A 21879-nucleotide genomic window follows, 5' to 3' on the forward strand; every position below is an offset into this window, starting at 1 on the left:
TCAGTAGCTCTGTGTGGCTAGCAGCTGCTCTACTGGACAGTGCACAATGGACCATTTCCATCATCTTGGGAAGCTGTCTGGGCAGCGCTGGGCCTCACAGACCACAGGATGACAGCAGAGCAGTGGGAAACATGTTCGTTCACATGCCACCAGCCTGGAACAGTTACCCGGCCTTCACCCTCACGTGAAAACAGACAGCAGTGTCACAGTTGCCTTAGCTTTCTTTATTGAGTAAAGGAGACAATTTCTGCTGACATGCTTCAAAACTAACTGCCGGTTTTGCTGCAAAACTATGATTTGGTTAACCAAAGAGAAACCATCACTTGGCCATCCCATTTTGAATGGGACACTAACCATTCTCAGAGATAAAGTGAGGCAGTTATATCCAGAGAATTAATCACATGTGATTTTTCCTGCAGCTAAAACTACGTCAACTCTGATCCACTTTATTTTTTTTTAAATTGCTATTTTTTGCAAGCCATTGCAACAGCAATGTTGCTGTTATCACAGATGTGCGTAAGGCCACATCCGGGCACCAGGAGCAGCTCCTAAGAGTGGGAAGTACTGCAGTGCCTGCCAGGTATTGGCACATGCCATACCCTAAAGCTTTGAGACCATCGGTGGGTCCCTGGCATCCGTTTCCAGCCACTCAATCAGGATTTGATTCAACTCAGCGGGCCTGGAAAGGAAATAAAAGGCAATTAAAACTTGCGTGGACCCACTCATCCCACATGAATGCAGAGGCAAAGGACGCTGAAGTGAAAGGCTAACCCAGGTCAAAGCCGGGGCAGAATTAAAACAGGGAGCCTTTACTGAAGATAAGAGGAGGCCTGTTCTCCCCACCCAGGCACCCAGAATCTCCTACCTGTCCATCTGTGTCCAGTGCCCACAATCCTCAATGTGTCCCCTTTTCAGGTGGGGGATCTGAAAGAAAAGCCCACCAGAAGTATAAGGGGCAACATTACTCTCTCATACGGGATCTGCTAATACAGGGTGTGGTCTCAGGTTGGTGCCATGAGCAACAGAGGCCACCGGTAAGGGAACACCTTCCTCTCTAGTCCCCTAGCTCACCCTCTGAACAGCTCTGCATTATTTAGCAAAGGAAGGATCATGTATTGAGCCTCTAACATGTGTTGAGGGAGACACTGGTGATTATCTTATGTTAATCCTGACCATATTCCTGTAGGGCAACCTTGGAAAGGTGAAGTAACTTACGCACGGTCATAGTTACAAAGTAACTAAAATCAAATTCCGGGCTGACTCTTACTCATTACAACAAATCCTCTCCTCAGGATCAATGGGATTCTGCCTGTTTGCTGCCTGGGAAATGTCCAGTCACCATCTGGCTCTCACTACTCAGACACGACTGCTTCCTCTTCCCAGGCTGCCACCAGAGCTGGTCGGCCTCACTTTGGGAACCCTGAATCCCCACAGTGGGTCACAATAACGAGCACCAAGGACCACAACGGAGCAATGACGCAGCAGCTCGGGACCCGCAGGTTCTCTCTGACACAGGCCTTGAGGGAGTGACAATGATGAACACTGAGAAAAATGCAGCTTTCCTCCTGGGGACAGGAGACATCCCTTCCAACAGAATAAACCTCAGTGAAGTCAGCAGTCAGTTACATAGGCTAGAAAGGGCCAGCTAAAGAACTTGCTAATTTCTCAAGAAATCTTCAAGGGTAAGGACCAGGAAGGAGTACCTTAGACTCTCTTACAGCTCTTTGCAACACGTCCTTGGCTCCAGAGCTAGGCCTCTCTGGTGAACCCCACCGGGTGGTCTTGGGCAGCGTCCTGCTAAATGTACCCTCTCCACTATGCCTGACTGTGTTAAAAAAATCATGGCCAAGTGCACTCTGGACCACTCTCAACAACTAGCCAGGCTCAAGGCGCCCATGGCCACCCCACCTCTAACCCTACCTCTAGGCTTCCCCAGTTGGTGCCAACCTCTGCTCTTTCGGCACAGTGACCTTTCAACACAGAGGTCTGATGCCCCTGCAACTCCCCTTCACGGGATCTCCACGGCCATGGGTGCACACGGCTCAGAATGGCCCAAGGGACTCGGCAAAATCTCCCAGCTCCACCAAGCTCATTCCCATCCTCTGAACACGCAGTGCGTGCTAGCTGCTTTTCAGTGTAGTGTGGTCCCTCACCTTGTCTCCTCCCCATTCTCTCTGCTGGGGAAGTCTTAGTCATGATCAAGACCAGACTCAATGGTCACACCTCTGTGAAGCTCTTGTTCCCTGCTGCACCCCTTCTCCGCTCCTGATGCCCTACAGACACCTCTCCTGCATGTGGGATTAACTGCTGAACAGTGAGCTCACAGACGGCAGGGCCTGTACCTTATTCATCTTACTCCCTCAGTAGCTAGTATTGTCCCAGCACATTTAAGTGCAAACAAAAGCCTACAGAATAAACGAATGAATGGACGAGACGCTACATCACTGTAGGAGAAAAGAAGCACTGGTAGTGATTACTGCTCCCAAGAGGTGGTCAGTGACTTTACTGATGATGCCTTTGCCATGGAGATGGTTTAACAGAATATCCCACTCTGCAGAATGAGGTGTGTACTCTGCTGCTGTCTTTCCTTTGGGGCACTTGCACTCTCTCAGGACCAATGACTCCGGTGCAGAACCACACCCTTACCCAGTCCTCCATATGCTGGGACATCTCTGGAAGGAGCACGCTGTCCTTCTCGGCAGTTACCATCAGGGCTGGAATCAGGATCTGGGGAAGGATAATAGGAAATGGGAGCAGCTGGAGGAGAAGAGAAACATTACCTTCTTGTACTCCTGCATAACTGAAGCCTTCCCTCACCCTGGCAAGGAGACTTACTTGGTTTTGAATGCTGTGTGGTTTTCTTCTCTATTAACTTACCCACAGCACTGCTGTGGTCCTGGCTTTGTTTTTGCCATGCTTTGTGTGAGGAGTCCTAACTCTTACGGGAGATCTTTAAAATGATGACTCAGCAGTGTAATGGCCACGAGGGTTTTGCGTATGTGTTTAAGTATGAACTTAAGTGCTGCCCCACTCTGGGTGATTAGTATTCATGGAACCCAACTGATGGCACCAAAAAGGAGGGAAGAAGCCCTTGACTGGACATCAAGATTTCTTGTCTCCAAATTAAATTAACATTGAAAAAAGGCAGCCAGGATTCCAGAGGGAGAAAGGACTGGCTACAACTGTTATCAGCAGGACATTAAAGGCAGCAACAATGACCTTGTTTATCTACCGACAAATGAGGTCAATACAGTGGGGCACTGTAGAAAGCCTCCATTTATTCTCTTTGTTCTCAGTCTAATATTATAATTTTTCAAACAGTGCTGGCTTTGCCCTGGTTAAGGAATTTGCATTATTGTTTACTTACATGAGAGACCAAGTGGTTCTCACCGTACCCTTGTACCCCTCCTCCAAATGACCAGGAAAACCATGTGAAACTCAAAAGTGATTTTGTTGCTTATACTAATCCTGAGGCTGCTGTGAGATGCTGTAAACTCTAGAATATTCCTAGCCAAAATGTAAATTCATGATAGGGGTATGGGAGGAGGTGGGAAAGGAGGGAAAAAAAATCTGGAAGGTGACTACAGAAGAAGGGGGTCCTCAACCTTTGTATCACCAAGGCTCATCTTCCCAACTCCTTTGAGACATTTTTTCTATCAAACTGCAGTTTGTAGTGTTTGTCTATCAACAGATTCTAGTGATTACAAGAATAATTAGCATTTCATTGAACAACTACTATGTGCTAGGTACCTACACACATTAACAGATTTCATCCTCACAGTTCTATAGGGTAGTTACTATTACTGTATTGTCATTTTCTCATGAAAGAAAAGGAAACGGAGGCATAGAGTGGTTACATTCCTTGCCCAAGGTCACACAAGGATTAGAAGTCAGGCTGACTTTCTTCCGAGCCTCTATTGCCTCAAAACAAAGTATAAAATAGCACTTGGCAGGCACTTTAGTAGGTATTCATATTTGAATGAATCAATGAGATAACTGGGCTACTAGTGAGTGAGTTGATGAAAGCCTAGTTACCAGCACAATCTCATTGTGGGGAAATACAAGTTCCCTTCGGTTTTTAACATTCTGAATGTGAACAGGGGACCCCATTGCCACTTCTGCAGACCCAGGGATTCGAAACCCATCTTCAGCTGGATAAATGAAGAAAATGAGACTCAAGAAATTGACTGGGCAAGGTCACACAATCAAAGGCTAAAGTTGCTTGAGAAAATCTAATGCTCCTTCTATGGATCCTGGGCTCCAGTATCCACATCACTTCTGGGAGTCCCCTTCAGGGCAATCCCTTGGGGAGCTACCCTGAACCATCTGCTGCCCTGAGCCGGGGAAAGTCCAGGAGATCTGGGCATTGCAGACTGATGCTGCAATTACCTGGACATGCCCCTGTTCCGTCCCCAACTCCACCCTCTACCATTCCAAGAGAAATAGCAGCAAAAAAGGTCCTAAGAAGAAACCCCGGAGCAGAAACCTCAGAGGCGGCAGCACAGGAAAGCAGAAAGCCCGCAGGTCAGTCTGTCCATCCCAGCTCTAACCAGAATCATTTCAGGTCAAGCCCATGGGAAAGCCTCAGGGCGGCTCATAGAGAGAAACATCACTGAATTTGGAACTCACCTTCCGTCCCACACTTTTGCAGCCCCACTGCCAGTTCCTGTCCATGTTTCGATACCAGTTTAAAGGGCCTCTGTTGCAGTGGATGGGGTGGGGGGAGTATTCAGAGAATAAAAATAAGAAAGCTTTTAGTAGGTAACTATGCTACAGACCCCAAGAGTAATCAGCTCTGCAAAAAGTGCCAACCCCGGAAGAGTGAAGGTTATGCAGGGGGGAAGGAGAGCACAGACCTCACACCTAGTTGTCCAGGACGTTCCCGTACTCGACTCAGCAAGGCTACAGTGCATGGGTACAGGATGAGGCAAGAAGGCTGACAGCCTCTGAAACAGGCTTTTGGGAACACGTGGAAGCTGGCCCACAGCACTGCCCGTATTCCATTAAGGGTTGTGTGTGCTTGAAGGCAGGAAGGCTGCTAAGGGTGAAAACTACCCTTGGTTTAGCTCCTTTACTATTCTAGAAGCCACTCTTCTGCCCCAGGAAATCCAATGAAAAGCGGGACATCAGGAGGTGGTGCAAAAGTGCCCTCCCAACAGGTAAGGGTAGCTCCAGGACTGTGCCAGGAATACTCTCCAAATCCTCGGGCCAGGCCAGGGTTGGTGCCCTTGGACCCACAAGGCTCCTCCGGTGTAAAGGAGGAGCCTGGAAATACCTGCTTTAAAAAGACAGGAAAAAAAAAAAAAGAACCTAGTAAAGAGCTGTTAAGTTCTGGTGAGGAAGAGCTTTAGGGCCTAAATGGCTGCTGTGCTCATATCAAAGGCCACAATATAGTGACAACCCCTGGGGCCCAGGCAGTCAAAGAGCCAGGAATGCCCAGTGAAGAATGGGGTGCAAAGAGAGAGGCCTAAGGGAAAGAAGGATAATCGAATGTTGGCCTTGACAGTGGGGGTTCCTGCAGACTGTGAGGAAATCCTGACCTTCAGGTATCTGCAATATTCAAATATGTAATGAGATATGCAGAAAAGGGGATTTTAGAGTGATTTTCTGTGATTCTAGAGCAGGGGCCCTTGACTTAGCGTAACAGTAGGTCTGAGAAAAAGGAATGAAATACTAATACAGTATGGATGAACCTTGTGGTAAAAAAAAATGAAAGAAACCAGTCACAAACGACCATATATTGTATAATTCCATTTATATGAAACTGGCTGAACAGGCAAATCCACAGAGACAGAAAATTGATTGGTGGTTGCCTAGGGCTGTTGGGGGGAGGTCATAGTGTGACTGCTAAGAGATACAGGCTTTAACTCTTCAGACAGGGATTGGACTGGACTATGGGATAGAAAATGATACTGGGGAAGAATGAGCTTCTCGGATCAAGTACACACATGAGACCACGCTGGCATCTCCTGTCCGAAGGAGAGATGAGAGGGGAGAAGGGGTCAGAAGCTGGCCAAATGGACATGAAAAGAGAGAGTGGAGGGAAGGAGTGTGCTGTCTCATTGGGGGAGAGCAATTACGAGTATATAGCAAGGTGTTCATAAATTTTTGTATGAGAGTCCAACCTGATTTGTAAACTTTCACTTAAAGCACAATAAAATTAAAAAAAAAAAAAATGATACAGGCTTTCTTTTTGGGGTGGTGGAAAATTCTGAAATTGATTGTGGTGATGGTTGCACTATTCTGTGAATATAAAAACACTAAATTCTATACTTTGAATGGGTGAATTGCATGGTACGTGAATTACATGTCAATAAAGCTGTTACAAAAAACAGATCTGAGAGGACTATAATCACCCCCCTCCCCCAAAAATGTATGCAATTTTTGAGTTTACATGGGTTTTTGTGTTTTTCCAAAGAAAGACACCAGAGCTGACATCCGATTCTCAGAGGGGTATGCAACTGAAAAAAGGTTAAAAACCTCTGCTCTGGGTGGGGCCGATAAGCAGAAAGTAGAGCAAGCTGGATTATTCCACACTAGAGCGGGCTGAGCTTCAGGAGCTAGTGAGCCCCCGACACCATCCAAGCAGAGGCTGGCCAGGTGTTCACAGCGGGCGTGGCAGGAGGGCTGGTTAGGCCTTTCCCCCCATCCTGGGATCTGTAGCCTACCTCGTCGCTGCCCATCTCCCCTGTGTGGGGGACACCGTTCTCTCTTTACCTGAAACCAGACTTCTTGAACTGCTGCACGTAGAACTGGATCTCCTCTTCAGTGATCATCGTACTGGGGCTGGGCTCATCCGGGAATTGCACCAGAATTCCTCCTGCAAAAAGACAGTTGTTTCCTGCTCATCCTCAGCACCAGGTCTGAGTTGTAACAATGGTGTTCTACTTGAGATTAGGCTCCTAATTGCCTCAGAATGCCTGAAATTATAACAAAAGCCCGAAAGGTATTCCATCATTCGTTCTCTCCTCTTTTTCCCAAACGAGCCCATCTCCTGTCACTTTCTGAGCCTTTGTTCTCACTGTCATTCTGGAACCCAGTGGATCCAGCTCTGGGTGCACTACATACACAAGGGCTGTTGTCATGGCTCCAGGACAAACCACAACCCTCCCCTCTTTCAAAACCATACCCAGAACTCAGTTCAGGGATGGCACGGTTTTAGGATGCTCTAAGTTTGTGAAGAAGGGGAGGGGTATGGTTTCTCACTGCATTCCAGGCCCTGCACCCATTTTGCTAACCCCCTCCCCTAGGCAGGACCTTTTCTAAACAACTTAATTACTTACGTTTCCTTCTGGATGTCTCTACTGAGATGCTCAGGATTTTCAGTGCTTTTTTGTTTGTTTCTCCTCGTAGGCAGGACGCACCTCACAGACACTCCCGTGGTGTCCTTGGTGTGGAACCCTATCTTGTTTTCAGGAGTGTAAACTGTGTCTTGGCAGCACTCAGTCCCCCCTTGAGGGAGACCTTGTGATGACAGCTGACAGCCCAGGGACCACTGTGATGTCACAGGGGGCAGCTGTAACGGGTATTAATGCTGGTGCTGAGACACAGCTCTTAGGATTTTCAGGCCCTGGTGGCATAGTGCCTAAGAGTTCACCTGCTAACCAAAAAGGTCAGCAGTTGGAATCCATTAGGTGCTCCCTGGAAACCCTATGAGGCAGTTCTACTCTGTACTATAGGTTTGCTATGAGTAGGAACGGTCTCGACAGCAACAGGTTTAATTTTTGAAGCCTCTTTTTTTTTTTTTTTTCTGAGGCACAGGGGTTGGGCAATCAGACTTTGTGGGATGCATCAAAGGAGTATGTGACCAGGCGGCCTCCTCCTGATGAAGCCCCCTGGCCTTCCTGTCAAGACTGGGCACTCCCAGCTCACTGCAGCTTTCAGGCCGCACGGGTGTCTGTACCTCTCCCAGACCCTCTCCACCTGCTTTATTACCATTTGCCTGCCTCCCCACAGGCCGTGAGCTCCCTGAGGGCATGGTTCTGCCTTGTGCATCTATGTTCCTGTTGTGCCCAGCCACCACCTTACACCAAGTATGTGCTCAAAACATTTGAGGAATGAATGAATGAATGAACAAATGAAAAGAGGAATGAAGGGAGGGAGGGAAGGAAGGAAGTGTTCTTGCAGTAGGGAGAAGACCACGGCCTTTAAAGTCAGATGAGTTTAATTCCAGCTGGACAAGTTACTTAACCTTCTGAAACTCATTTTCGTCATTTGTAAAACAGAGATAGTAATGGTATTTTTAGGGATGTAATATATAACAGATCTAAAGGGTCTAGTCTAGTGTTTGACACACACAGTAGATGCTCAAGTAAGTGATAGCTAGCACCACTGTTTTATTTTTTACTAAGTCACAAAACATTTTACAAAGATACATTTGTTTCTATTTCATAAGTAACCATTCTTTTTTTATATATAATTTTTATTGTGCTTTAAGCGAAAGTTTACAATTCGTCATTCTCTTACATAAAAACTTACATAAACCTTGCTACATACTCCCAGTTACTCTCCCCCTAATAAGACAGCCCGCTCCCTCCCTCTACTCTCTCTTTTCGTGTCCATTTCGCTAGCTTCTAGCCCCACTACCCTCTCATCTCCCCTCCAGGCAGAAGATGCCAACGTAGTCTCAAGTGTCCACCTGATCCAAGAAGCTCACTCCTCACCAGCATCCCTCTCCAACCTCACCGTCCAGTCCAATCCATGTCTGAAGAGTTGGCTTCGGGAATGGTTCCTGTCCTGGGCCAACAGAAGGTCTGGGGGCCATGACCACTGGGGTCCTTCCACTCTCAGTCAGACCATTAAGTCTGGTCTTTTTATGAGAATTTGGGGTCTGCATCCCACTGCTCTCCTGCTCCCTCAGGGTTCTCTGTTGTGTTCCCTGTCAGGGCAGTTACCGGCTGTAGCCAGGCACCCCCTAGTTCTTCTGGTCTCAGAATGATGTAGTCGCTGGTTTATGTGGCCCTTTCTGTCTCTTGGGCTCTTAACTACCTTGTGTCCTTGGTGGTCTTCATTCTCCTTTGATGCTGGTGGGTTGAGACCAGTTGATGAATCTTAGATGGCTGCTTGCTAGCGTTTAAGACCCCAGACGCCACTCTTCAAAGTGGGATGCAGAATGTTTTAATAGATTTTATTATGCCAAATGACTTAATGTCCTCTGAAATCATGGTCCCCAAACCCCTGCCCCAGCTACAATGGCCTTCGAAACATTCAGTTTATTCAGGAAACTGCTTTTGGTTTAGTCCAGTTGTGCTGACCTCCCCTGTGTTGTGTGTTGTCTTTCCCTTCACCTAAAGTAGTTCTTATCTACCAACTAATTAGTGAATACCCCTCTCTGACCCTCCCCCCTCTCCGTAACCACAAAAGAATGTTTTCTTCTCAGTTTAAACTATTTCTCAAGTTCTTATAATAGTGGTCTTATACAATATTCGTCCTTTTGCATCTGACTAATTTCACTCAGCATAATGCCTTCCAGGTTCCTCCATGTTATGAAGTGTTTCACAGATTCCTCACTGTTCTTTATCGATGCGTAGTATTCCATTGTGTGAATATATCATTATTTATTTATCCATTCATCCCTGGATGGGCACCTTGGTTGCTTCCATCTTTTTCCTATTGTAAACAGTGCTGCAATAAACATGGGTGTGCATATATCTGTTCGTGTAAAGGCTCTTATTTCTCTAGGATATATTCTGAGGAGTGGGATTGCTGGATCATATGGTAGTTCTATTTCTAGCTTTTTAAGGAAGCGCCAAATCAATTTCCAAAGTGGTTGTAGCATTTGACATTCCCACCAGCAGTAAAGAAGTCTTCCAATCTCTCCACATCCTCTCCAACATTTATTATTTTGTGTTTTTTGGATTAATGCCAGCCTTGCTGGAGTAAGATGAAGTCTCATTGTAGTTTTGGTCTGCATTTCTCTAATGGCTAATGATCGTGAACATTTCCTCATGTATCTGTTAGCTACCTGAATGCCTTTAGTGAAGTGTCTATTCATATCTTTTGGCCATTTTTTAATATGGTTATTTGTCTTTTTGTAGTTGAGTTTTTGCAGTATCATGTAGATTTTAGAGATCAGACGCTGATCGGAAGTGTCATAACCATTCGTTATTTTATGTGAACAAGTTAGATGCTATTGTATATTCTTTTTTTTTTCCATTTGGCTTCTCCTTTATCTGAGATAATCAATTTTACCTAATAAGTCTTTTTATATAGAACAGCAGTCTCTACTGAAGAAAGAATAGTGTCAACCCTGAAAAATTTTTTATTAAAAATCATGCTAACATCATTATTAATAAAAATAAAAGTGAATAATGGTAAGGGCACAGTGCTGGGGGAAAAAAATAAGGTTTTGTGGGAATAGTGCTGAATCTAGGAGCTATGGGGATAAGCTCCATTCTGATTTCAGCTCTGACTCCTCACTGACATGCAACCCAGGAGAAGACCAAGGATGGTGCTATTATTTGTGAGGGAACTGGAAATGACCAGTGTACAGAGCCTGGGTGAAGAGGAGAGCAGCGGACCAAGGCTGTGGAGGCACAGGGTGGGGTCTGGTCCTGCTCCTGCCTCTTTGGCACCTGGCATCAGGTAATCCTGTAGAAGTCAGTTCCCCATCCTGGGTTCTTATCAGTGGAGGGCGGGATTGCCCTGGACAATCTCTAAGATTCCTGCAAGCTCTTACTATGTAAGATCTTGAATCTAAAGCTCCCTAGAAGTCAGCTCTTGTCCAAGTTTCTATACCAGTTTAAAAGTTCTCTGGTGCTGGGTGGGGTGTTCAAAGAAGAATAAAAAGAAAGCTTTTAGTAGGTAACCATGCTATAGACCCCAATAGTAACCAGCTCAGGAAAAAGCCAGTTACCCCAAGAAGAGCAAAGGTTTATTCGGGCGACAGAAAACAGCACAGGCATCACACCTAGCTGTCCAGGACACTTTCTGTACTTGACTCAGCAAGGCTACATGCGTGGGTACAGCATGAGGTAAGAGGGCTGGCAGCCTCTGAAATCGCCTTGTGGGAACACATGAAGCTGGCCCACAGCACTGCCCATATTCCATGAGGGTTGTGCGTCTGATGGTGGGGAGGCTGCTGAGGGTCAAACTACCCTTGGTTTAGCTCCTTCACTATTCTGAAAGCCACTCCTCTGCCCCTGTTTCTAAGATTTCTCCAAGCTCTTACTGTTTAAGATGGTGAATGCAGAACTCCCTTAAGGAAAGGAACTAGAGGCCCTGTGGTCAGGCCTGACAGTGGGGACTACTCAGCTCTCGGAACCAGAACAGGCACTGGGCAAGTGGAAGTACGGGTCTGACAGGTGCCGCTTTTGCCCACAGCAGTCAGAGGGAGAAAACCCATTCAACATTCACTGGTTTCTGCCGTACCCCCCAACCTCCCTTCTCCTCTAAGAACATCTCTTACCCATTTCAGAGACTTTGCTCCAGGAAATCAAATCCTGTAGGGAGAAAAGTTAGAACTCAAGTCATTGATGAGGTAAAGAAAAAAATGCTGGAACAGATAATCTGAAAACCCTCCACCAACAAAAGATCTACAAACATGCTAAATTCCCAAGAGGGTTAGGGAAATCCTCAGGCTCAAAGCAAAGAGGGAACTGACAGCAAAACTCTCAGTGAGAGCCAGGCCAAGGGTGCTCAAGGGCACTGGCAGGTTCTGGCAATGTAAAACCCCATTATGATTCACAGTGACCCTACATTCAGGACAGAGCAGAACTGCTCCACAGGGTTTCCAAGGCTGTAATCTTTACATAAACAGGCTGCCATATCTTTCTCCTATGCAGCGGCTGGTGGGTTTGAAATGCCAACATTTCAGTTAACAGCCAAGTGCTTAACCAGTGTGCCACCAGGGCTCCTGGCAATGTAAAGATGGGTTATCAACCAAAGGGAACAAGAGATGAGACCTCAGGCCCATGGTGGGCAGGAAGTTAGAAATGAGATACTCCTTGCCCTGCCACAGTAAACTCAGGAAATCTGGGGCCACTGAAGTGAAAGGGTGGGTTATAAAAAATCCACCCATCTCAACAGGGAGACGTCAAAGGAGATGGGAGAAGGAGATGTCAAGCTGCCTGCCTCAGCTTGGTTCTAAGAGAAAACCAAAAAAAGCTCCCCTGATAATTCATAGCTACAAGGCTGCCTTCACAAGTATTTGGGTTTGGATTTACACTATATACATGATTTGGAACCCCCCAAGGTGAGAATAAACTAGCACCACGGCAAAGTGAGCCACCAGGATGCCTAGCAGAAGCAAATGCCAAATCTCTCAGGAGGGTTATTTCCTCAAATCAAACTGAAGCAGATTGCTACAGATTAAGTGCTACTGAAAATGAGCTCACAATTCAAAATTGTAATACGCCCCCCCCCCAAAAAAAAACCCCATGGCCCGATAAGCAAGAGACAAACAAAGCAAGAGGCATCAAACATAGCCAACAGTAAAATAAGGCTCCAAGAACATCAAACAATAGCACTTGCAGAGAGCTGGAAAATGAAAAATAAGTATGTTTAAAACTATTAAAGACATAAAAGAAGGAACTGAAAAGCAAGAACAGAACAAGACACTGAACAAGAACAGAACAAGAGACCAGAATGATTTGAAAAAGAACCAAATACAACTTCCACAAACAAAAAAAAGGTTCACTGAAATTAACACAAAAAAACCAAACCTATTGCCGTCAAGTCAATTCCAACTCATAGCAACCCTATAGGACAGAGTAGTATTGCCCCATAGAGCTTCCAAGAAGCACCTGGTAGATTCGAGCTGCTGACCTTTTGGTTAGCAGCCATAGCATTTAACCACTACACCACCCGGGTTTCCAAAGGATACATCAATGATGGGTTAAGCTGCAGATTAACCCATTGGTGTTCAGTCAATTCTGACTCATAGCAACCCTATTAAGACAGGGTAGAACTGTCTCATAGGGTTTCCAAGGCAGTAATCTTCATGGAAGCAGACCGCCACACCTTTCTCCCACGGAGTGGCTGGTGGGTTCGAACCGCCAACTCTTCAGTTAGCAGCCAAGTGCTTAACCAATGTGCTGTCACAGAGCTCCTTAAACTGCTGATTAGACCAAGCTAAAAGACAAGTATACAAGAAGGAAGAGCTGAGGTAGATCTCTCATAAGCAACAACAAAAGGTTCTAAAAAATATAACTGTCACCTGAGAATTCTATACTCAGATAAACTAATCTTTAAGATCGAAAGTAAAATAAAGGTATTTTCAGAGTAAAAAATGATTAGTTTACCACTAACAGATCCTTATTAAGAAAACTACTAAAGAAGGTAGTTCAGGAACAAAGAAACTGAGCCCAACACGAAGGGGTGAGATGCATGCGAACTGCAAAGAAATGGGAAATGTGGGATAACCTAAGCAGCACTGAACGTACGGCAATGATACCCAGAAACCCAGTGCCGTCGAGTCAGTGATAGAGGTGATTATTAGCATGTGAGATAGGAGGGTGGGGATTATTGGGGTTAAAGCATTTGAAGCTTCTCTGGCTGATCAAGAAATGGGTTTGTCATTGTTGTCAGCTGCTGCTCAGTCGATTCTTACTCACAGTGACCCCATGTGTGTAGAGCAGAACTGCTCCATAGGATTTATAAGGTGTGACCTTTCAGAAGCAGATCACCAGGCTTTCCTCTGGGTGGGTTCGAACCGCCAACCTTTTGGCTAGTAGTCGAGCATTTAGTTGTTTGTGCCACCCAGGGATTCCTTAAGAAAAGTTAAAGATGTTAATCTTATACTTTGATAAGTCAATTGTGCATATTAAAATACTGATGGTAGTAACAGTATAATTTCCAAACCATCACTGCTATAATCATCCTTTGATCTTAACTTCATAGCCCTTCACAGTGTGACAGTGACGATTTGACGATTTCTCCCCATTAATTAAGAGGCCAGACCACTCGAGTGGGAAGCCTAATCCTGACTACAGAAGTCAAAGAAAGGAAGGCTGAGTTGCGAATTCCCAGGCCCTGCAAAACCCCAAACCCCAGGTAGAAGCCATGTGGAGACCTTCACAGTAACAGTATACGCTGCCGCGTACGTACACAGTCCCCTCCTGCCCTCCCATGCCCCACCTCTCACCTTATCACCTCTTCTGAATAAGCATTTGAAAGTTCGAGTCAGGTTCTTTTCCAGTTCAGCCTCAGCCACTCCCTGAAACAATTAAGAAAGCAAAATGAAAGACTCCTCAGAAATCTTGGAAACCACAGCCCAACCCCACCTGATTAAAAACAAGAAGCCCCAAACCTCTGTACCATCTGGCCCAAATTTCATTAGAATTGCATTAATTTTATTTTTCATACTGAAACACATAAAAAAGGTTAAAATAAAACATAAAACCAAATGTGGTACATACAAACAGTAGAGTATTACTCCGCCATAAAGAGAACTGAAGTCCTGATACACGCTATGACATGCACGAACCTTGGAAACATTACGCTGAGTGAAATAAGTCAGACACAAAAGGGCAAATACTGTAGGATCCCAATTATATGACATATCTACAACAAGCAAGTGCATAGAGCTCAAAGTTTATTAGTGGTTTCCAGAAGTGGACGGACAGGAGAGAGGGGAAAGGAAGATACAATGCTTAGGGGACACTGATAGAAAATTCGGTAATTCTGGTGGTTGAACAACATGATGAACAAAGTTAATGTCACTGAGCTGTATATGTCAAGGTTGTTGAAATGGCAAATGTCTTGTTACCTATATATTTACCACAACACAAAAATATATAAGACGTTTTACATAGACTCAGCTGCCACTTGAGTGGCAGAGTGACCCCCAACAACACTATGAGGAAAAGAAGACTCCCTGTTATGTTTTTCAAAATTCCTACAGTGAGAATGTATTACTTGTATTAATCCTTTAAAGGAATGGGGGTAGCGCTGGTGCAGGAATAGGTTGGGGGCTGAAAGGTGGTAAAAAAGGAAATGGATTCCAAGGATTCAGGGAAGCCAAGTAGAAAAGCCAAAAGCAGTTTCATTCACTCATATCATTTTTTAAATAATTTATTTTTGTTGTTGTCGGCGTTGAGGATATACACAGAAGAATGTACACCAGTTCAACAGTTTCTACATGTACAACTCACTGACACTGATCACACACTTCCAGCTGTGCAACCACTCTCAGCCTCCTTTTCTGAGTTGCTCCTCACCCATTAACATAAACTCACCACCCCCTAAATTTCCTATCTGATCCTTTGTCACTCATCTAATTTTGCTGCAGGAACTTCAAAACCAACTCCTTTGGGTCTAAATTATTACAGCCCTGGTGGTGCAATGGTTAGCTGCTCAGCTGCTAACTGAAAGGTCGGTGGTTCGAACCTACCAGTGGGAGAACCTCTCTGTGGGAGAAAAAACCTGATGATCTGCTCCTGTAAAAAATCCAAACCGTAAAAAACTTCAGAAGTCTGGGCAGCGCTTTGGCTCTAAAATGGTCCTTAAGAGAGCAAACAATACCAAAAAAGACCTACATAAGTGGAAAAACACACCTTGCTCATGGATAGGAAGACTTAACACTGCAAAAATGTCTATTCTACCAGAAGTGATGTATAGATACAATGCAATTCCGATCCAAATTCCAACAACATTTTTTGACGAGATGGAGAAACAAATCACCAACTTCATATGGAAGGGAAAGAGGCCCCGGATAAGTAAAGCGTTACTGGAAAAGAAGAACAAAGTGGGAGGCCTCATACTAACTGATTTTAGAACCTATTATACTGCCGCAGTAGTTGAAACAGCCTGGTACCGGTACAACAATAGATACATAGACCAATAGAACAGAATTGAGAATCTAGGCATAAATCCATCCACATATGAGCTGCTGATACTTGACAAAGGCCCAAAGTCAGTTAAATGGGGGAAAAGACAGTCTCTTTAACAAATGGTGCTAGCATAATGGGATATCTATCTGCAAAAAAATGAAACAAGACCCGTACCTCACACCATGCACAGAAACTAATTCAAAATGGATCAAAGACCTAAAAATTAAATCTAAAACTATAAAGATCATGGAAGAAAAAATAGGGACAACTCTAGGAGCCTTAATACATGGCATAAACAGTGTACAGAACACTACTAACAATGCACGAACACCAGAAGAGAAACTAGATAACTGGGAGCTCCTAAAAATCAAACACCTATGCTCATCCAAAGACTTTACCGAAAGAGTAAAAAGATTACCTACAGACTGGGAAAAAGTTTTTAGCTCTGACATTTCTGATCAGTGTCTGATCTCTAAAATCTATGATAGTGCAAGAACTCAACTACAAAAAGACAAATAACCCAATTAAAAAAATGGGTGAAGGATATGTACAGGCACTTCACTGAAGAAGACATTCAGGCAACAGATGAATCGATAAATAAATTATGGTATATTCGCACAATGGAATACTATGCATCAATAAAGAACAATGATGAATCCGTGAAACATATCATAACATGGAGGAATGTGGAAGGCATTATGCTGAATGAAATTAGTCAGTTACAAAAGGACAAATATTGTATGAGACCATACAAGAACTTGAGAAATAGTTTAAACAGAGAAAAAAATATTCTTTGATGGTTATGAGTGGGGAGGGAGGGAGGAAGAAGGGTTTTCACTAATTATTAGTGACAAGAACTATTTCAGGTGAAGCAAAAGACAACACACAATACATGCAAGGTCAGCAGAACTGGACTAAACCAAAATCAAAGAAGGTTCCTAAATAAACTGAATGCTTAGAAGGCCAGCGTAGTAGGGGCAGGGGTTTGGGGACCATGGTTTCAGGGGACATGTATGTAGGTCAACTGGCATAATAAAATCTATTAAGAAAACATTCTGCATCCCACTTTGGAGAGTGGTGTCTAGAGTCTTAAACGCTAGCAAGCAGCCATCTAAGAGGCATCAATTGGTCTCAACCCACCTGGAGCAAAGGAGAATGAAGAACACCAAAGACACAAGGTAATTATGAGCCCAAGAGACAGAAAGGGCCACATAAACCAGAGACTACATCAGCCTGAGACCAGAAGAACTAGATGGCACCCAGCTACAATCGATGACTGCCCTGACAGGGAACACATCAGACAACCCCTGAGGGAGCAGGAGAGCAGTGGAGATCAAGGTCCCCAGACGTTCTGTTAGCCCAAGACAGGAACCATTCCCAAAAGCCAACTCTTCAGACAGGGATTGGGCTGGACTATGGGAGAGAAAATGATACTGCTGAGAGTGAGCCTCTTGGATCAAGCAGACAAATGAGACTATGTGGGCAGCTCCTGTCTGGAGGCAAGATGAGAAGGGCGAGGGGGTCAAAAGCTGGCTGAATGGACACAGGAATACAGGGTGGAGAGGAGGAGTGTGCTGTCTCATTAGGGGGAGAACTAGGAGTATATAGCAAGGTATATATAAATTTTTGTATGAGAGGCTGACTTGATTTGTACACTTCCACTTAAAAGCATAACAAAATTAAAAAAAAAAAAAAAGAGCAAACTGGTGCCAAAAGGGTCAACAGAAAATCAAAGAGAACGAAAAGGTAAATAAGTCTGTCTACACTTTTTTTTTTTTTACCCACATAAAATTACATCAGATTAACAAGGAAAGTCAGGGCAAAGCTGAAGAGAAGAAATGGGAGATGACAGAGTTGTAGTCTGGTTTTGTGCCCAGATGATCCCATCTGACTCTCCTTAATTTACAGCAGATAATACTTTTTTTTTTTAATACTCTATTTTTTAAGTCCCTCAGAACAGTGACATATTTTCTGTCTGCCATGCTGGGTACAAGTTCCTCCCTTTGTGCTCCAAGCACAGAAGTTAAAGGATGAACTTTAGAGTCCAACAAACATGGTTTTAAGCCCCAGTACTGACACTTATTAACTGGGCAACTTAATCTCTCCGAGCTCCTGTTTCCTCATCCGTAAAATGGAGGTTTTGTAAGGGTTAGGAGGAATACCAGTAAATGGTAATTATTACTATTAGTATTATTATTTCCAATGTCCCTGGGTGGCACAAACAATTTGATCTTGACTACTAACCATAGGGCTGATAGTTCAAACCCATCTATCAGCACCACAGAAGAACAGCCTGGTGATCTGCTTCTGTAAAAGATTACAGCCAAGAAAACTCCATGAAGTTCTACTCCGTAACATACAGGGCTGTCATGAGTCAGAACTGACTCGACGGCAATGGGTTTGGTTTTTATTATTATTTCCATCATTAAAGTTGCCTAATTACAGCAGAATCATCTATTTATGGATCTGGTCACCCTACTACTCAATGAGTTTCTTAGGGATGCATACTGTATCTTACTTTTAATTTTATTCCCACTGCCACAGCCTGACAATATTAAAAACAAAACAAAAAACCGTGGCCTTCGAGTCGATTACGACTCATAGGGACCCTATAGGACACAGAACTGCCCCATAGGGTTTCCAAGGAATGGCTAGTAGATTCTCACTGCTGACCTTTTGGTTAGCACCTGAGCTCTTAACCACCGTGTCACCGGGGCTCCCCCCGATAATATTAGGTACCCAATAAAGGCTAGATGGATGGGGATGGGTGGGAAGGAGAGAGAAATGAAATGGGAAATTAAGACTTTGGTAAGACTGTCTTTTACATGATCACATGGTTTGTGGCTTTTATTCTGCTCTTCACTGTGGGGCTCATATTCACCAAACATGCTAATTCGCCTCCAGAAGAGGAGGCGAGCAGTGACCTACAATACAAAGACAAATGGACTAATCTGCTTCACTATTACCCAAAAGCTATCACCTGGGGCAGCCAAACTGAAGACAGCTTCAGGTTCTAAAATAAACTCCTGGAACAAAGCTTTTGTAATTCCATGAATAGTGGAGGGTTGTTGTGTCAGAGGACAACGTGAGGCTGTTTAAGGATAAAAGAGTTCCAGGAGTCAAATTAGAAACTTGAATGTAGTATGTACAATGACTTGAAGTAGGTGAAACCAACCTAGGGAAGTTCATTCGAGTATCTTCTTTTCTATTAACTGCCCTCCTCTGTCCTCCCTTTATTTATTTTAAATAGCTAGAAGGAAACTTCCAATTCTTATCTCTCTTGATTTCCATGGCTCCTAGATCGGTATCTCTCGCTTTGCCCTTAGTCCTGGCGGCATGTTTCTGACTGTCTGATAAATATGTCCATGTGGATCTCTCATCAGACTCCTCAATTTGATAATTAAAATTCACTTTAAAAGTCAATGAAGGTATCTAATTTTTTAAATGAAATGTAGTTTTTCATTTGTATCTCAGTGCCATTATACCCCACCTCAAGAAATCTCTTGATTTGGGGGGATGGGTGAGGAAGGAAAGTGGAGGGGGTTGTACATAACTATCTGGCTCAGAGCGGGCCAGGCGCCCTCCCCCGGAGCAGCAGGGTGGCACTGTGCTGACCTCAGGGAAGGGGATCCTGGAGGGTCCCAAGATCCAAAGCGTCCAGGACTCCTCTTCACCGTTGTGCACTTATTCAACTCACTGGTTGTCAGAGGAGCCAAAGAAAGGTACGGAACAATGAAGAGAAATCTGCAGGCTTTTCACTCACGTGTTGGCACGAGTGGAGTTCTCAACCACCTCATTTGCCACAGAGGTTCCTACAAGTGGGAGGGGCTCTGATCTCACATAGATATTTTGCCTCTTCACCATCCCCCTGGAACTTCTCCTCTTTATACTTCTCTTTTGTTCCTTCCAAGACGTGAGAATAGGTCTATGTCAGAAGATGCACTTAACGGCTTCAATTGTTTCATTGCTACGGCCAGGGGGATGCCACTTAAACCAGACTGCAGCTTCCACAGAGCTCAGCCCAGCCTCCTGTCCCTTTGCAGTTAATACCAGAAGGAAAGATGGGGGCGTCTCTCTAATCAGTGGGGTGGGACCAGACACTCTTCTCCATATTCAGTGTTTCCCCACCTGCTCTGGGGAGCTTCGGCAGCACACAGCAACGACTGCAATTACGGAAGCAACGGTGATTGCTCAGGGAACATTTTCAGACGACATTTTAAGCAGAACTTGCTTGAAGTATGTTCAAAATGATTATAAAGTGTTATTTTTATTTCATGACTACAGAGGTCATAAAAACAAGTACAGTGAAACCTGTGAGAGCCAGAACTCAATGGGACTGCCTTGTTTTTCCGGGTCCCGCAAGTTTCCCACCTTTGACAGGGTGCAGTCTTACCACTTTTCTATCTCTCACTTTAGTGGAAAATATTTGAGTTTTCCTTCTCTGACAGGTTTCTGCCTTCACAGGTTCTGGCTTCCCCAGGGTTTACTGTATGTTTACGTTTGCTAAAGGAAATAGCCTTTTTTAAAAGAAACATGGCAGTGCACTTATTCTCTCTTCTACCCCATGTTGTTGTTAGTTGCTATAGAGTGAACTCCAACTCGTGGCGACCATGTGCATAATAGAACAAAATGTTGCCCGATCCTTTGCCGTCTTTATGATCATGAGGGTAATGGTACTGCTCACTTAAGGAAGCTGTTATCTCTATATCTGTTAGGCCAAAGGAGGACCACTGGTAGCTGTTAACTAGCAGAATCTGGGCTTCCATGAGAAACGGCTTCTAAACAGTGAGTCTGTGAAACAGAATAAACCAAAACAAAAACCAAACCTGTTGCCGTGAAGTTGATTCCGACTCATAGCAACCCTGTAGGACAGAGCAGAACTGCCCCATAGGGTTTCCAAGGAGTGGCTGGTCAATTAGAACTGCCAACCTTTTGGTTAGCAGACGTAGCCCTTAAACCCTGCAGCACCAGGGCAAAAGATGCAAAAACCTATTTGAATATAAGGATCCCATGGTTTTTAGGTCTTGTTTTAAGCTGGGTTCAGTTATCTAGTGCTGCTATAACAGAAATATCACAAGTGGATGGCTTTAACAAAGAGTTCATTTCCTCATAGTAAAGTAGGCTAAAAGTCTAAATTCAGGGCATCAGCTCCAGGAGAAGGCTTTCTCTTCTCTGTCAGCCTTCTCATCAATGTTCCCCCGGACTAGGAGCTACTCCATGCAGGGAACCCAGGTCCAAAGGACACGCTCTGCTCCCAGCACTGCTTTCTTGGTGGTATGAGGTCCCCCAAAACCAAAAACCAAACCCACTGCCCTCAAGTTGATTCCAACTCATAGCGAGGTCCCCACTCTGCTTATATCCCTTCCCTTTTATCTCTTGAGAGAGAAAAGGTGGTGCAGGGCACATCCCAGGGAAACTCCCTTTATATTGGGTCAGGGATGTGACCTGGTAAAGGTGTTAAAATCCCATCCTGATCCTCTTTAACATAAAATTACAATCACAAAATGGAGGACAACTACAGAATACCGGGAGTCGTGGCCTAACCAAGTTAATACACACATTTTGGGGGGGACATAATTCAATCCATACCCAGTGCCGTCCATAACAGGTCTTTCATTTTTAGCCAGTTCCCATACTGTTCACACCTACATTATCATTAGCACAAATAAAAGGCAAACAGTGGTTAAAATATCTAGGCCAGAAGCTCAAAGGATTTTACAACAGGAATTGGGTGGAAAATACATCTAGCCGCTCAAGGGAATCCATCTAGCCACAAATAGTAAAATCTTAGCAATTTTTGGAGTTTCTCCTAAGTGTTGGCTCGTGCACCCAATTATTTGTCTCTCCTGTTAGACTATAAGGTCCTTGGGATAAGAGACTACCTGCCTAGACAGTTCATCCTTGATCTCCAACCTAACACAGTGCCTAACAGTTTGTAGATGCTCATTAGATGTGTGCTGAACAAAGCAGAGAATGAACGCATAAGTGGATGAATGGATAAATTAGCTACTTTTAAATTCTCGGTTTTGATGCACTCTAACTAGGGGAGATGGACTGCCCAATAAATCAGTGTTTTCATTATTCCGAGCCTGAATCTTAGTGAGGCTGC

At 44.5% G+C, this 21879-nt stretch overlaps 1 protein-coding gene across 3 annotated transcripts in view; it reads right to left on the minus strand.

The window, feature by feature from the left end:
• Positions 1-420: 420 nt before the first annotated feature.
• Positions 421-21879, minus strand: part of EPHX2 (epoxide hydrolase 2) — a 76444-nt gene continuing 54985 nt past the window's right edge. Inside the window, exons 13-19 of one of the 3 annotated variants that reach the window (XM_003412363.4) lie at positions 14084-14155; positions 11408-11441; positions 6718-6820; positions 4630-4699; positions 2647-2727; positions 866-924; positions 421-679 (exon numbers count right to left, since the gene is read on the minus strand). In XM_003412363.4, the coding sequence (XP_003412411.1) occupies positions 601-679; positions 866-924; positions 2647-2727; positions 4630-4699; positions 6718-6820; positions 11408-11441; positions 14084-14155 (498 nt within the window). In that variant the 3' untranslated portion in view covers positions 421-600. The other 2 variants (XM_064272655.1, XR_010318626.1) reach the window with 2 other exon arrangements.

The sequence above is a fragment of the Loxodonta africana genome, chromosome 19, assembly GCF_030014295.1.
Source record: "Loxodonta africana isolate mLoxAfr1 chromosome 19, mLoxAfr1.hap2, whole genome shotgun sequence".
Lineage (NCBI taxonomy): Eukaryota > Metazoa > Chordata > Mammalia > Proboscidea > Elephantidae > Loxodonta > Loxodonta africana.